The sequence below is a fragment of the Sinocyclocheilus anshuiensis genome, unplaced genomic scaffold (genome assembly GCF_001515605.1).
Source record: "Sinocyclocheilus anshuiensis isolate Anshui unplaced genomic scaffold, SAMN03320099.WGS_v1.1 scaffold130, whole genome shotgun sequence".
Taxonomy (NCBI): domain Eukaryota; kingdom Metazoa; phylum Chordata; class Actinopteri; order Cypriniformes; family Cyprinidae; genus Sinocyclocheilus; species Sinocyclocheilus anshuiensis.
In genome coordinates, this window is record NW_015544207.1 from 138,268 (window position 1) to 151,508 (window position 13,241).

General features: G+C 42.3%; 1 protein-coding gene across 2 annotated transcripts in view; it reads left to right on the forward strand.

The window, feature by feature from the left end:
- The window catches only part of LOC107696975 (contactin-4-like), a 91,943-nt gene extending 79,999 nt beyond the window's left edge, over positions 1 to 11,944 (forward strand). Inside the window, exons 14-23 of one of the 2 annotated variants that reach the window (XM_016497554.1) lie at positions 34 to 151; positions 293 to 451; positions 5,218 to 5,367; positions 6,536 to 6,606; positions 6,965 to 7,199; positions 7,868 to 7,983; positions 8,336 to 8,522; positions 9,128 to 9,240; positions 10,535 to 10,703; positions 10,960 to 11,944. In XM_016497554.1, coding sequence (XP_016353040.1) covers positions 34 to 151; positions 293 to 451; positions 5,218 to 5,367; positions 6,536 to 6,606; positions 6,965 to 7,199; positions 7,868 to 7,983; positions 8,336 to 8,522; positions 9,128 to 9,240; positions 10,535 to 10,703; positions 10,960 to 11,051 — 1,410 coding nt within the window. In that variant the 3' untranslated portion in view covers positions 11,052 to 11,944. The remainder of the gene's footprint in view (positions 1 to 33; positions 152 to 292; positions 452 to 5,217; positions 5,368 to 6,535; positions 6,607 to 6,964; positions 7,200 to 7,867; positions 7,984 to 8,335; positions 8,523 to 9,127; positions 9,241 to 10,534; positions 10,704 to 10,959) is intronic. The other variant, XM_016497555.1, reaches the window with a different exon arrangement.
- The last annotated feature ends 1,297 nt before the right edge of the window (positions 11,945 to 13,241 follow it).

A 13,241-nucleotide genomic window follows, 5' to 3' on the forward strand; every position in this document is an offset into this window, starting at 1 on the left:
ATCTGTACATATCATTTTGCTTTTTGCTCACAGACATCTGCTGGTGACATCATGATTCGTAACATTCAGCTAAGGCACGCAGGAAGATACACATGTGCCGTACAGACTTTAGTGGACAGTGCGTCTATAGCGACAGATGTTGTGGTACGAGGTAATGTTTTTCCAAACAAGATTTCAAAGACAAAACCCCACTTAGATTAAACTTAAAAGTAAAAACCACCAGGTTAAAACCTACCAAAATGTAAAAAAATATATAAAAATATGTGTAAGTTCCATAATCATATCCCCACAGGTCCCCCTGACCCACCGCTGGATATTAAAGTTGATGAAGTGACAGAGACAACGTCCTTTGTGTCCTGGAGTCCTGGCCCTGATAACCACAGTCCCCTCTTTGCTTACAACATTCAGATCCGAAGCCCTTTCTCTCTCGGATGGCAGGCAGTCAAAACAGGTGTGCAGGAATTAATAGTTTGAATTAAAATGCACAGTTTATCATAATGATCCTTGAGTGCTGTTTAGTCACCACTGTTAGTTAGTTTGATTAGTTTGGCACAAGGCCTATAAATTATTTTCAGTGTTTTAGCATTGCTTTTATGATGGCAATATTTCATAAACTTTTCTTTAATTAATCTTTATCCTTTGTTCAGACCTCTAATCTCAGGAACTAATCTCGCTTGTTGAAGTTTGCAAGCTAGTGCAATCAAATGTTTCAAAAATGCTTTAGTAGTCAACTTTGTTTTCTGACCACAATGTATCTGTCACGATTGCTGCTACGGCGAGGAGCGAGGAGACATAGGAATAAACTCAAATTTCCGTCTTTAATGATCAAACAGAGGAATCCACGCAGCACAAACAGGGAACCAGAAGATATTAGACACCGGACAAAGCAAACAGAACAGAGCTTATGTAATCACCTTAACGAGGGGATGACGAGACACACCTGGACTCAATGAAACAATAAACATGAGGGAGAAACTAGGTTACGGAGAGCACATGGGGAGCAAAAACACACACAGACAGTCCAGGGGCGTGACATATCGGGAACGGGTGGGAAATTGGGAGGAGGCCGGCAAACAGAGTCCATGGGGGTGACGAAGGAGGGAGGAGCCAAGGAGGAGACAGGAGGGGCTTGGAGCAGGAGGAGCCAAGCAGGACCCAGGCCACAACCATGATGGCGACCCACGGTGGAGCCAACGGAGGGAGGAGCCATTGAGGAGGAAGGCGGCTGACCAACGGCGGCGGAGCAGCCCGAGGCGGAGACGGAGAGCCGATGAGCCAGGGCGACGGGGAGGATCCAGAGGTCCAAGGCGGAGCAGATGGCGCCGGCAACCGAGGCGGAGGCGGGGATCCAGATGGCCGCGGTGGAGCTGGAGCGACAGAGGACTGAGGAGGAGCCGAAGGGATGGAGGAGCCTGACAGAGCCGGAGGGATGAGGTGCAGCCGGAGGAGTGGAGTCCCGAGGCGCAGGATGGTGGACGACAGACCAAGGCGGAGCCAGAGGGACGAGGGAGTCCGGCGGAGCCAGTGGACAGATGGGCCACGGCGGAGAGGAGGGAGCTAGGAGCCAGAGCCAAGCAGGACCCAGGCCACAACCATGATGGCGACCCACGGTGGAGCCAACGGAGGGAGGAGCCATTGAGGAGGAAGGCGGCTGACCAACGGCGGCGGAGCAGCCCGAGGCGGAGACGGAGAGCCGATGAGCCAGGGCGACGGGGAGGATCCAGAGGTCCAAGGCGGAGCAGATGGCGCCGGCAACCGAGGCGGAGGCGGGGATCCAGATGGCCGCGGTGGAGCTGGAGCGACAGAGGACTGAGGAGGAGCCGAAGGGATGGAGGAGCCTGACAGAGCCGGAGGGATGAGGCGCAGCCAAAGGAGTGGAGACGGGCCAAGGCGGAGTCCGGGGCTTAGAGGCTGGAGGCGGAGTCAAGTGGTACTCCAGCAACGGCGACGCTGGAGGATGGCAGTCCCGCGGAGCTCGCACCGTGCTGGTGGTAGGCTGAGGGCGAGCAGAGGGGCTGCCAGACAACAGCGGAGGAGGAGGCAGGAGTGGGTGGGAGGGCGGCCATTTGTGAGCCTCCGGGCTTTTAGGCCAGAACTTAGGAACAGGAGCCCTCTCTTCTTCGGTGTGGCACAGTCGCCGTGCCATACACAGCTCACCCTCAGCCGCGGTGCAGGGGGCGGAGCTCCTCTCCGCGCTCACACCGTCTGCGGCTTTCTCCCTCATGACGGGCATTGTCGCCGGCTCTTGCACCTGGTCTGACGGCTACAGCTCCACTGGGTCAGGAGTGAGGAGTCTCGCCAGAATCCACTCCACGAAGGCGGCAAATCCACTCGAGGACCATCTTCGGATGACGGCACTCTGCAAGTGGTGTTCAAAGGCTGCCGTCATAGAACGCGCAGTCGTTCGGATAGCTGGTGAGTTCGGCGAGGGCCAGAAACAGTCTGGTATGGTCCTAGAGCGATCTTTCCCTCTGCTCCAGCAGGAGGAGGAGGTATTCAGGGCGGGCGAGGGGATCCATGAGGGAACACTACAGAAACAAAAAACACTGAGGAAAAAAGTCCTCGAGCGAACGCTCCCCCTGCTCCAGCAGGAAGAGGAGGTATTCAGGGCGAGCGAGGGGATCCATAAGGGAGAGCACATCGGAAACAAATCAGGGTAAAACACGCTGATTAAACTGTTCTAGGTCTGGTGTTCTGTCACGATTGTCACTGCTACGGCGAGGAGCGAGGAACGAGGAGACGTAGGAATAAACTCAAATTTCCATCTTTAATGATCAAACAGAGGAATCCACGTAGCACAAACAGGGAACCAGAAGACATTAGACACCGGACAAAGCGAACAGAACAGAGCTTATGTAATCAACTTAACAAGGGGATGACTAGATACACCTGACCTCAAAGAAACAATTAACATGAGGGAGAAACTAGGCTATGGAGAGCACATGGGGAGCAAAAACACACAGAGACAGTCCAGGGGCAAGACAGTATACACACATTTTCTGCCAATTTATTTTGTACTTTCTGTACAATCTTGAGGAGATGAGCATTAATCACAGTATTATTTCCACACTGTATGATTGTTTTCAGATTAACCCAGATGTAATGTTTTCAGATTGTTAATTGGAAATAAATGAAAATGTATTAATTAAATTGATACTAAATTTAGTTTAGTTTTATATTAAATGCAGTTAGCTGAACCTTTTGACCCATTTAAGTAGGACTCGAGTACATCTTTATATGGTATTCATAATTGTGTTGTCTTTAAAATATGGTTAATCATTAAAATAATGAAGAAGTTGTAAATTAGTACATTTAAAATATATTAATTTAAAATTATAATCAAGTACTTTGCACATGCTTTAGTATGTTATTATAATTGTTATTTTTTTAAGCACAACAAAAGAGCAATAATTTAAAGGGAACCTATTATGCCCCTTTTTACAGGATGTAATATTAGTCTCAGGTGTCCCCAGAATGTGTCTGTGAAGTTTCAGCTCAAAATACCCCACAGATCATTTATTATATAATTTTTAAAATGCCTATTTTGAGTGGAAGCAGAAACACGTTGTTTTTGTGCATGTCTCTTTAAATGTAAATGAGCTGCTGCTCCCCCTTTAACAGAATAGAGCGGCACCATTACAGCTTGTTTACAGCAGTGTCCGTCAACAATTGTGGGCGTCACATTTTACGGATTCTGCGAATGGCTTGCTCTGAGACACTGCTTATGATTTATGGAGATAAACAAAAAAAAAAGGAGCGGGTGGATATTTATCATTATAGGGTGGTTGTATACACACACTGCCAACACACATTTATGTTCAAACAACATGTAAAAGTGAATTTTGCATAATAGGTGTCCTTTAAATTAACTTTAAAACTTTTAATTTTGTACTTTCTTTAAGTACACTTAAGTAGTCTTTTATTTCTTTAAAGGTGTGGTAAGCGATTTTTGGTAGCCAATGTTGACATTTGAAATCACCAAAACAAACACGCCCCTACCCCAAAAGGGTCTCAACCCTATTTTGATAGCTACGCCCCACACATACGTACACAACCCAGGCAACAATTAGTTCTGTGAAACAAAGCAAAACCAATGTTACACCGTGTCTACACGCGACGCGACGCAGTGATACTCTCTACACCATAGATATATATATATATCTATGGTCTACACTGGATGCGGCACGACACGACACGACAAATCCCCGACAGAAAACTGCTGCTGCGTTCTATTTATGATGTATTGACACAAATTTCAAATGATTTTCAACGGTCGCTTTGTCGCGTCCAGTGTACTAGACAGACTTTAGCTGTTGCGGCGCAGAGACGGTGTTACAAACCTATCGAGAAGAAACAAAGCAACCTCGGCATCCAATTGCAGACCTGCTCCTTGAGTTCTCTCCAGCGCTGGAAAGCTGATCCGATATTTACACGGTTCCTACTTCTTGCCTTATTGCCTTAAGCCCTCTTTTGTTCCGCAGACGTTTTCTTCTTTTGTTTTTTATCCGCCATCTCTATCTTTCTGTCACTCGGCTTGCTAATGTCCGTCTTGTGCACTGAACGTTCTCTCCTCCACATCATGAGTAGACATGCCCCTTACTGCTGATTGGCTACAAGTTTGTCTAGTCAGCCCGAATCAGTTTTCTAAAGCATTTTTTAAAAATCGCTTACCCCACCTTTAATATGTGATCCTGGACCACAAAACCAATTTTCTCAATATTTTGATTTTTTGCTCCCTCAGATTCCAGATTGTCAAATAGTTGTATCTCAGCCAAATATTGTCCTATCCTAACAAACCATACATCAATGGAAAGCTTTATTTATTCAGCTTTCAGATGATGTATAAATCTCAATTTAAAAAAAAAAAATAATGACCCTTGTGACTGGTTTTGTGGTCCAGGGTCACATATTATATTATCTGCAAGTACAGTTAAATATACATTTAAGATTAGAAGTTCACTAAAAGTGCACATTCTACATGATTAAGTGCAATTCTTTTTCACAAGGGTACAAGCAGGTAAAAGCAAAAAGTTGGTTGCTTTTAATGCCAATCACTTGGTCTCTTCCTGTCTATGTGTCTGGTTCTTGGTCATAAAAAGCTGCATATTGGACCAGACCTTGTGTCTCCAGCCTCTAGCTAGTTTTCCAAGTGATTATTTTGTTTCAGGTTTCTGGAAATCTATTTTCAATATATTGAAATATCTCTTCTTTTCTCAGTGCCAGAGTCTCTGGGAGGGCAGCAGTTGACAGCCCGTGTGGTGGAGTTGAGTCCATGGGTTGAATATGAGTTCAGAGTGCTGGCCACTAACTCCATAGGCACCGGGGAACCCAGCAAACCCTCACAAAAAATCAGGACCAAGGACACATGTATGTATATAGTTGCATGTTTACTTTGAATCCTCCCCCCACCCCAAACCACCACCAAAAAAAATTTAATCCCAGGCACTTCTTACACATCAAAATGTCACCTCAAAGCCAAGTGAAATTGAAGAGCAAGCTGGTGTGGTGTCATTTTTAACAAAATCAGGCCAAAACAAAGTTTGTTTGGAATTCGTTTCAGGAGTTCAAAACAGCTTATCAAAGAAAACTTCACTCTGGCTGGAAAAAATATCTTCAAACTACCAATGATCTGTAATGATTATATAATAGGGTAGATGTGGCTCTGTGGCTTCACCTTCTTTTAAGTGAAATTCTTCTTCATTCATTTCTTCTGTTCAGTCCATCAAGGTCAGACACAAGTAAAAACATAAACACACCGGAAAGCTGCTTTATAGTAGAAATTGAAATTGTGAAATGATAAAACATCTTTATCATTTGGATTCTGCATAGACCTGCGCATTTGCCTCTCGTAAACACTACATGTGCGAATCGGTGGGTGGGGCTAAACAGGCAGTGATATGTAGAAGCAAGAGTTGATCTTTTTCTGCGGAGGCACACTATTACATCATACAGTAGAACATTCCAAAAGCTGTCGTTTTGGCAGACTGCCTTTAACATAAGCTGTTTTTAGACTAACATCAAAGTTTTTAGTTCTAAAACTATAAAGATGTTTTTATAGTACAATGACCTCTTATATGTCAAAAGATCAAGGGAATTTTGGTTTCCCAGTTCATGACCCCTTTAACGCAATCTATTGTATAAAGTGTTTTTTGTGTGTGTTTATTTTGTTATCGAAATGACAGTGTGCAGCACATATTTGCATATTCATCTAAATCATGTTCGATAACAGTATACCACTGCAAAGGTATTTCCAACTTTTTCTAGGTGAAGAACAAAAAATAACTTTGCCGTGAGTATATTGGGAAGTTTTGGGAAGGCCAGCAGGGATTGTAAAAATAAAACAAAGCACTTCTCCACAGTTCTCTTCCAACTATACTATATATTAAACCTTTTCGCTCAGAACCAAGAAGCAGCCAGGAAGCTGTCTCTGTGGCATCATGCTAAACAGATGGAGGAGAAAGTGCCCTGACTGCACTTCTGGCTTTTCTCATCTTGTAAAACTGGCTGAAAAAGTCTTCTTGTTTTAATGCTGCAGTGCCAAGGACGACCCCAGCCAGAGTCAGTGGAGGAGGTGGCAGTCGCTCAGAGCTTGTCATCACTTGGGAGGTAACAATGCAAGCTCTCGCTTGCACATTTAAGTGCACAAAGGTAGCTGTCAATGGTGGACCGTCCACTGGCCTGTATCAAAAACAGTCCCATCATGCTGTCAGATTTAAACAGCTCTTGTTTAAAAAAGGCAGATACTCTTCAGTCAGGCAGACAAAATGTTTATGGATTTTAGCAATTACATTTCAGAATGTGAAAAGCGAAAAATATGTTCAAGGACTGTGAAAGGGATTTTCCATAGTCTGCTTTTACTGAGACAAAGCCTCTTGTATAACATTGCTCTGATATAATGATACGTCTTTCACTTGCTTATTCTCTCACTTGTGTTGTGTCTGTGGGTACTTGTGTGGCTCTCCAGCCAGTCCCAGAAGAGTTGCAGTGTGGTCCAGGGTTCGGCTACGTGGTTGCTTTTCGCCCTCTTGGTGGTCAAAGCTGGATGCAGGCGGCTGTGACATCTCCTGATGCATCCCGATACATCTTCAAAAACGAGAGCATCCCTCCATTCTCTCCATTTCATGTGAAAGTGGGAGTTTACAACAACAAAGGAGAAGGTCCTTTTGGACCTGTGACCACTATATACTCAGCAGAAGAGGGTAAACCCAATTTACCAACCTTAATTTAATATGCAAAGACAACTGAAGACCATTCGCTAGTTCAGTCCATCAGAAAGTATAAACACTATGTCTCTGTGGTGCAACAGAAATGTTACTCGTGGTTTGAGTGGCCCAACATGGCACCATAGAACGCGGATGACTAGGAGGCTGTGAGGGATAGACTTACAGTTTTACAATGGCACGCATTGTATAAAGGTCCTAGATTACAAGTCATTTTCACAACTCACAACTTCCAAAACTGTTTTATGGAGTTTTTGTCTATTGAAAGTCTTCTGGAAAGATTAACAAATCGGTACAGTATGTTGTTAAACAGTAGACTCCACTGAACACACTGTCCTTCTATCCCTTACAGCCTCATTTTCATTCCTGTCAAAAAATTATTTTTTTGAGGTCTACCACTACCCTAAGGTCTACTGGCTCAATCAATATTGTTTGTTTGTTCATACAATGGAAGATTGTGCCAGTGGAGCAGAAATTACCTTTAAGAATGAATAGGTATATGAAATGCTTAGAACATTATGTGGCTGCAGTGTTGCAGTGTTTGATTAGGGCAAATTGAAAGTGCTAAACATTTGCTACTGCATCAGTGCTCTCATAATGAGCCTTAACATGCCGAGATATTACGGTAATGATTATTCTGACCATAGAGCCCAGTCGCGCCCCCAGTCGCGTCCGTGCCAAGAGCCTGTCAGCCTCAGAAGTGGAGGTCAGCTGGAAGCCTTTACCATGGAGCAACAGTAGGACACGCATCATGGGCTATGAGGTGAGGACAACACAACTAAAGCAAGCTAATGAATCTCACTGGGTTTGTTCTATATGAAAGTTGTGTAAGTATATAGTTGCCTGCAGCCCCTGTGCTGTTATAACAATTCTCGCATCCAGTTTTATTCATGTTCTTAATGCAGTAGCAACGAATAAACAATGCTATAAAACTTAATATATTGGAGGAAAATGTCTGATATTTTGTTCTGTTCAGAAACAGAAAATCAGTAAGCAAGACTGACTTGAATATATCACATGACAGCCCACATGAACACCACAGCTCCAATAAATTTTCATCAGTGATTGACACTTTGAGATGCTGATTATGACTGCTAGTTGACTGTGAATTTCAGCTGAGGTATTGGAGAACAAAGGACAGACCGGACACAGCCAGTGTGATGAGGACTGTGGGAAACAGGACGTCTGCTGTCATTCGTGGACTGGACCCCAGCAGTACATACTACATCAAACTCAAAGCCTATAACAGTGCAGGTGTTGGACCTGATAGTGCTGTGGTGAATGTCACCACTAAGAGACCCCGTAAGTGTGACATGGACCCTGGCTATTGTGTTATTGTCTATAAACATCACCCTGTTTCAGGGTGTTTCCTTTCATCATTAGGATGGAAAATTAAAAGAATACTCTGAAAAGGAAAATCTTTTACTAACCCTCGTGTCCTTTTAAACTCTTTTAAACTTTCTTTCATCTTCGAAACACAGATGAAAATATTTTAATAACACCTTAAAAGAGTTTTCAGTCCTTTCACTAGGACTGAATGTCCATTCTCCCAAAACGTACACACTTCATTAAGTTCAAGTATCGTGGAAATTAATAATAAAATAAGTTATTTTAAATTAGCCTATTATTCACATATAAGCATTGATCAATGCACATACAGTAAACGGAGTTCATCAAATATCATAAACATTTGCTCAAACATGATCGTTTGTTGCACAAGAACCAATGAGATTTGTTCTCATTTGCAAGAACCAATGAACTCCACAGTTGAGCTTCCGTTTAACATTTAAGTAAGTCTATGTACTGTATGTGTGCTGCTGCAGTTTCAAACTTAACATGCTTAACTGTACAGCAGTTTTAAACTGCTCTGAAGTGTGACGTTCAGCTCTTTGAATGTATTTCTCCAGCACCGAGTCAGTCTCCAGTCAAAGTCACATGGAATACTACAAACTCTAAACTCATCCTCAAGTGGGATCATGTCAAGTCTCTGGAGAATGAGTCTGAAGTTATGGGCTATAAGGTATGAACATACAAAAATCACTGCCTCTATATCTGTTTATACAACAACATGGTTGAATGTTTGCTTCAGATTATATTACCATATGTTCCATAAATATTAAATAAAGCACACCATGAATTCAACGGTCCATCATCTGTTACATATAAATTGAGTTTTAGGTAACATTAGGTAACATTATTTTAAGGTGTCCTTGTTACACGTTACATGTACTTACTATTATAATAACAATGAATTATGCATAAACCATAAACCCTAAACCAGGGGTGCCCAAACTCGGTCCTGGAGGGCCGGTGTCCTGCAACTGAGTTTGGGCACCCCTGCCCTAAACCAAACACTAAAACCATATAGTAAGTACATGTAGTTAATTAATATTACTTAGTACTTAAATGTATAGACCCTTTTAGGGCCGAAGTCACAATTACGTCACAGCGCTAGCTGGAGGCAAAACAAAGGGAAAACTGGAGGCGGCCAATGCAAACCAGCGCAGATTCTGCAACATAAGGAGCTTAAGATATCATCTTGTTGTGATGTTGGGTGCCGGAATCGACGTAATACAGCCTCAAATTAGAAATTTTATCGCATATAAAACGAGCGGACTGGACAGAAACAATCGTCAAAAATACTTGCGTTTGCAGTGCACACTTCTTATCAGAAAAGGATAAATAAAGTATTGTCTTTTGTTGTTAAAGATTTCTTATGCATCTCACGACTATGTCGTGTATGAAATAATGTCTGTGTGCATGTGTAAAACAACAAACTGATGATTTATATGTTTAACCATTTGTAATTTTATATACATTGTTGTGATTAATTGTGGCTGGAATAATAATGTAGCTGTAAAAATAGTTGCCTGCAGAAATTGAAATGTATATACATCTTCATGACTAGATAGGCACGGTGAGTTTGTCTTACTATACACGTTAGATGTGAGTCACTCAACTGGAGGGAATCCTGTCAGATCGTCCAAGCTTTGAGCTAGCGTGTACGGGTCGGCCGATCTGGTTTCGTCCATTAAAGTTAACCTTTTCAAATAACAGTCGCGATCCTGGACAGTGAGTGACCTTACATATGTAGGTAAAATCGGATTTTCTCCAGTCATTGTTAAAAAAAAACAAGCTAACAAAGCTAGTGTTAGTGAAGCGGTCAGGGGAATCTTTCTGCCTCCACCTAAGCTCCGCCCACAGAAAAACGTCACAATGCTTACTAACAGAAAAAGGGTCTATAATTGCACTGTAACAAGGACACCTTAAAATAAAGTGTAACCGAGGTTTACAGCAGCTGTGTTGTTTTGAAGGTCATGTACAAGCAAAGCAGACAGAGTCGGCCCAGCGTGGTGGAGACTAACAGCACATCTCTTGAGCTCTCCCTGCCTGTGGACGAGGATTACATCATCCAGATTAAACCAGTCAGCGAAGGTGGAGAAGGGAACAGCAGCAAACAGATTACCATCCCCAGGATAGCAGGTCTGCTTATAGCCCTTATGGCATTTATAACTATTATCCTTCAGTATGCTGAACTCCTGGTTGATGTTTTTAGGCTATCGTGTCAATGCAGTTTTTGGTAATTATATAAATTACATGAAGCAAGTGAAAATCTCTTAGGCTTAAATTGTAGGAGAGCCAGAATACCTTTCACACCCTATGTGAAACTTTAATCATCTTGTTTTTTGTTGTTTGTTGGCTACTGAAATATGATTTTTTTTCTATTTATATTTTGCAGTTGCACATGCGATTGGATTTGCCCCAGAGAGGAAAGCACTTCCAGTCCTCATAACACTATCACTCTACTGTACGGTCAGGACTTTCTTATGACAGATGAACTGAACAGTACAAACATCTACAAGTGGATCCACTTGTCTTTTTCCAGTATGTTTTACAAACGAGACTCTTAAGAAGGAAAGTTTTCCTCTCGCTTTTTAAAAGAGGACGTTTGCTAATCTGGTTTTGATCACTGACACCAAAGCTGCCGAGACAGTGGAGTAAGAGCTATTGCATTTTTTGGGATAAATGTATCGACGGATGTTACCCAAGTGGTTTCCAACCAGGAACTGGATATTCAAGGGCATAAAATGACATACAGTTCACTCTTAAGGATTCACATACAAGGACATCTGTTTAGATAAGATAAATCCATATTCATACATTAGACGGTTGGCAGTGGAGAACCACACAAATGCCTTTTCCACAAGAAGCTTGGTAATACTTAATGAACTCCTTTGAAGAGAATCCCTACTGCCATACCTCACAGACACTTTCATTATAAGACCATCAACCTATTTAATCAGCTGTCCTCAAATCAGACAGAGTTTACAGTCCCCCGGTGTTGACATGCCCCCGTCTGTTTGAAAGACGAAGCTAATGCTGCTGGCCTTACTTATACAGTAAAAGAGCTCTCTGGCTGTCTCGAGCTGGTTGTTCCTTCAGTCATGCACTGAGATCTTTGTTTTGCTAGTGTGTGTGCCTCTTTAATGAGAAACAGTATGTAAAATATCCTCAGGACCAGAACAGCCTTAAATAGTTGTCTTGATTTATTTTCTGGTTTAGTTTGTTCATTTACAATTCCATTATTTGATGATGTATAACAGATATTTTGATCGTACAAGACCAGTGTTTCATTTTCCGTTAAGGTGCTTTCTATAGGTAATAGCTGTGATCATTAAATACATAGGACATAATGCTTATGTTCCATTTTCAAGCTGTTTAGCATGAACTGGCTCTGTAGTGGCTTGAAAATACAGTATTTGAATGGACTGTCTGCTTTTAATAAATGAAGGAACACAAGTAATGTTCTTAAGATACTTGTGAGTTAGTCATCGTAATTTCTACTGTTATAAAATGCAAATTTTATACCATCAGGGATGCAAATTCATGGGTGGTGCAAAAGGTGAGGTCAGAGGGCCTCCTGATGGCTTTTTTGAGAATGAACTTAACATGCCTAATTTAATTATTAAAATACTGAAAATTTTAAGCATAGCTCTGGCTAACTACAAAAACAGGCAGCATCTGGCTGAAATACTTTAGAAAGTAAAAAAGCTAGTCAGCATGAAATAAATTCATCCTGTCTATTTTCTAAATGCATGTTATTGATCATTTTTGGAATAGTGCATCTGTGCATGCATTGTATTTTATTTATTTATAAATGCCAGACTTCTTTAATATAATTTAATATATTTTATAGATGTAATTTATGGTATGCTGTCAGTTAACACAGAAAATAACAGTAGACTTGCCCAAAACTGTAGCCTAACACAAACACTTTTAGTGAGACTAGTGTGATGGACATTCTTACCAACCTTGTCTATGCAAAGACTTCTTAGTCATCAATTGCCCTTTCATCAACATTTTCACATTCTGAAAAATGTCCAAGACAATTATCGGTCAGGGTGCACCTTTACCCTGTGTATTTTATACTGACTACTCCTTTAAGCACCAATTATTAAATTGATGTTAACAGCAAGAGATAGGATAATGTAAGAAAAGATTACAAGCTCTTATGTTTGTGTGCTTCCAACTAAAGTGGTACGTAACCTTTAGCTTAATGTTATTTCGTTATATAAGTTTAAAAGGTTTAATTTAAGAAAGAAAAGTAAAAGTGCCCTACCTTAGAAAACGTAACTTCTTGTTTGAGTTTTTTCTTGTTTGCATCTGCGCGCACCCAGGTCTCTGATCAAGCGCGGGAATCGGAACCGGGAAAATGTCTCAGGTTACGTATGTAACCATGGTTCCTCGAGGGAACGAGACGCTGCGTCGGAGGACTCTTCGGGAATGCCCTTCAGCGTGACCGGCTCTGAACCTCGTGTGTAATCAGACCAATATCAGGTCCGAGACCATACTCGGCCCGGCCAGAACGGGGCTACTAGCAAAAGACGGACCCCATCCTGGCGCACTCTCTCCAGAACTCCGGGGAGCAGAGCGATCGGGGGAATGCGTACAGACGAAGCCTCGGCCACGTCTGTACCATGGCATCCAGCCCCAGTGGAGCTGGATGACTCAGAGAGAACC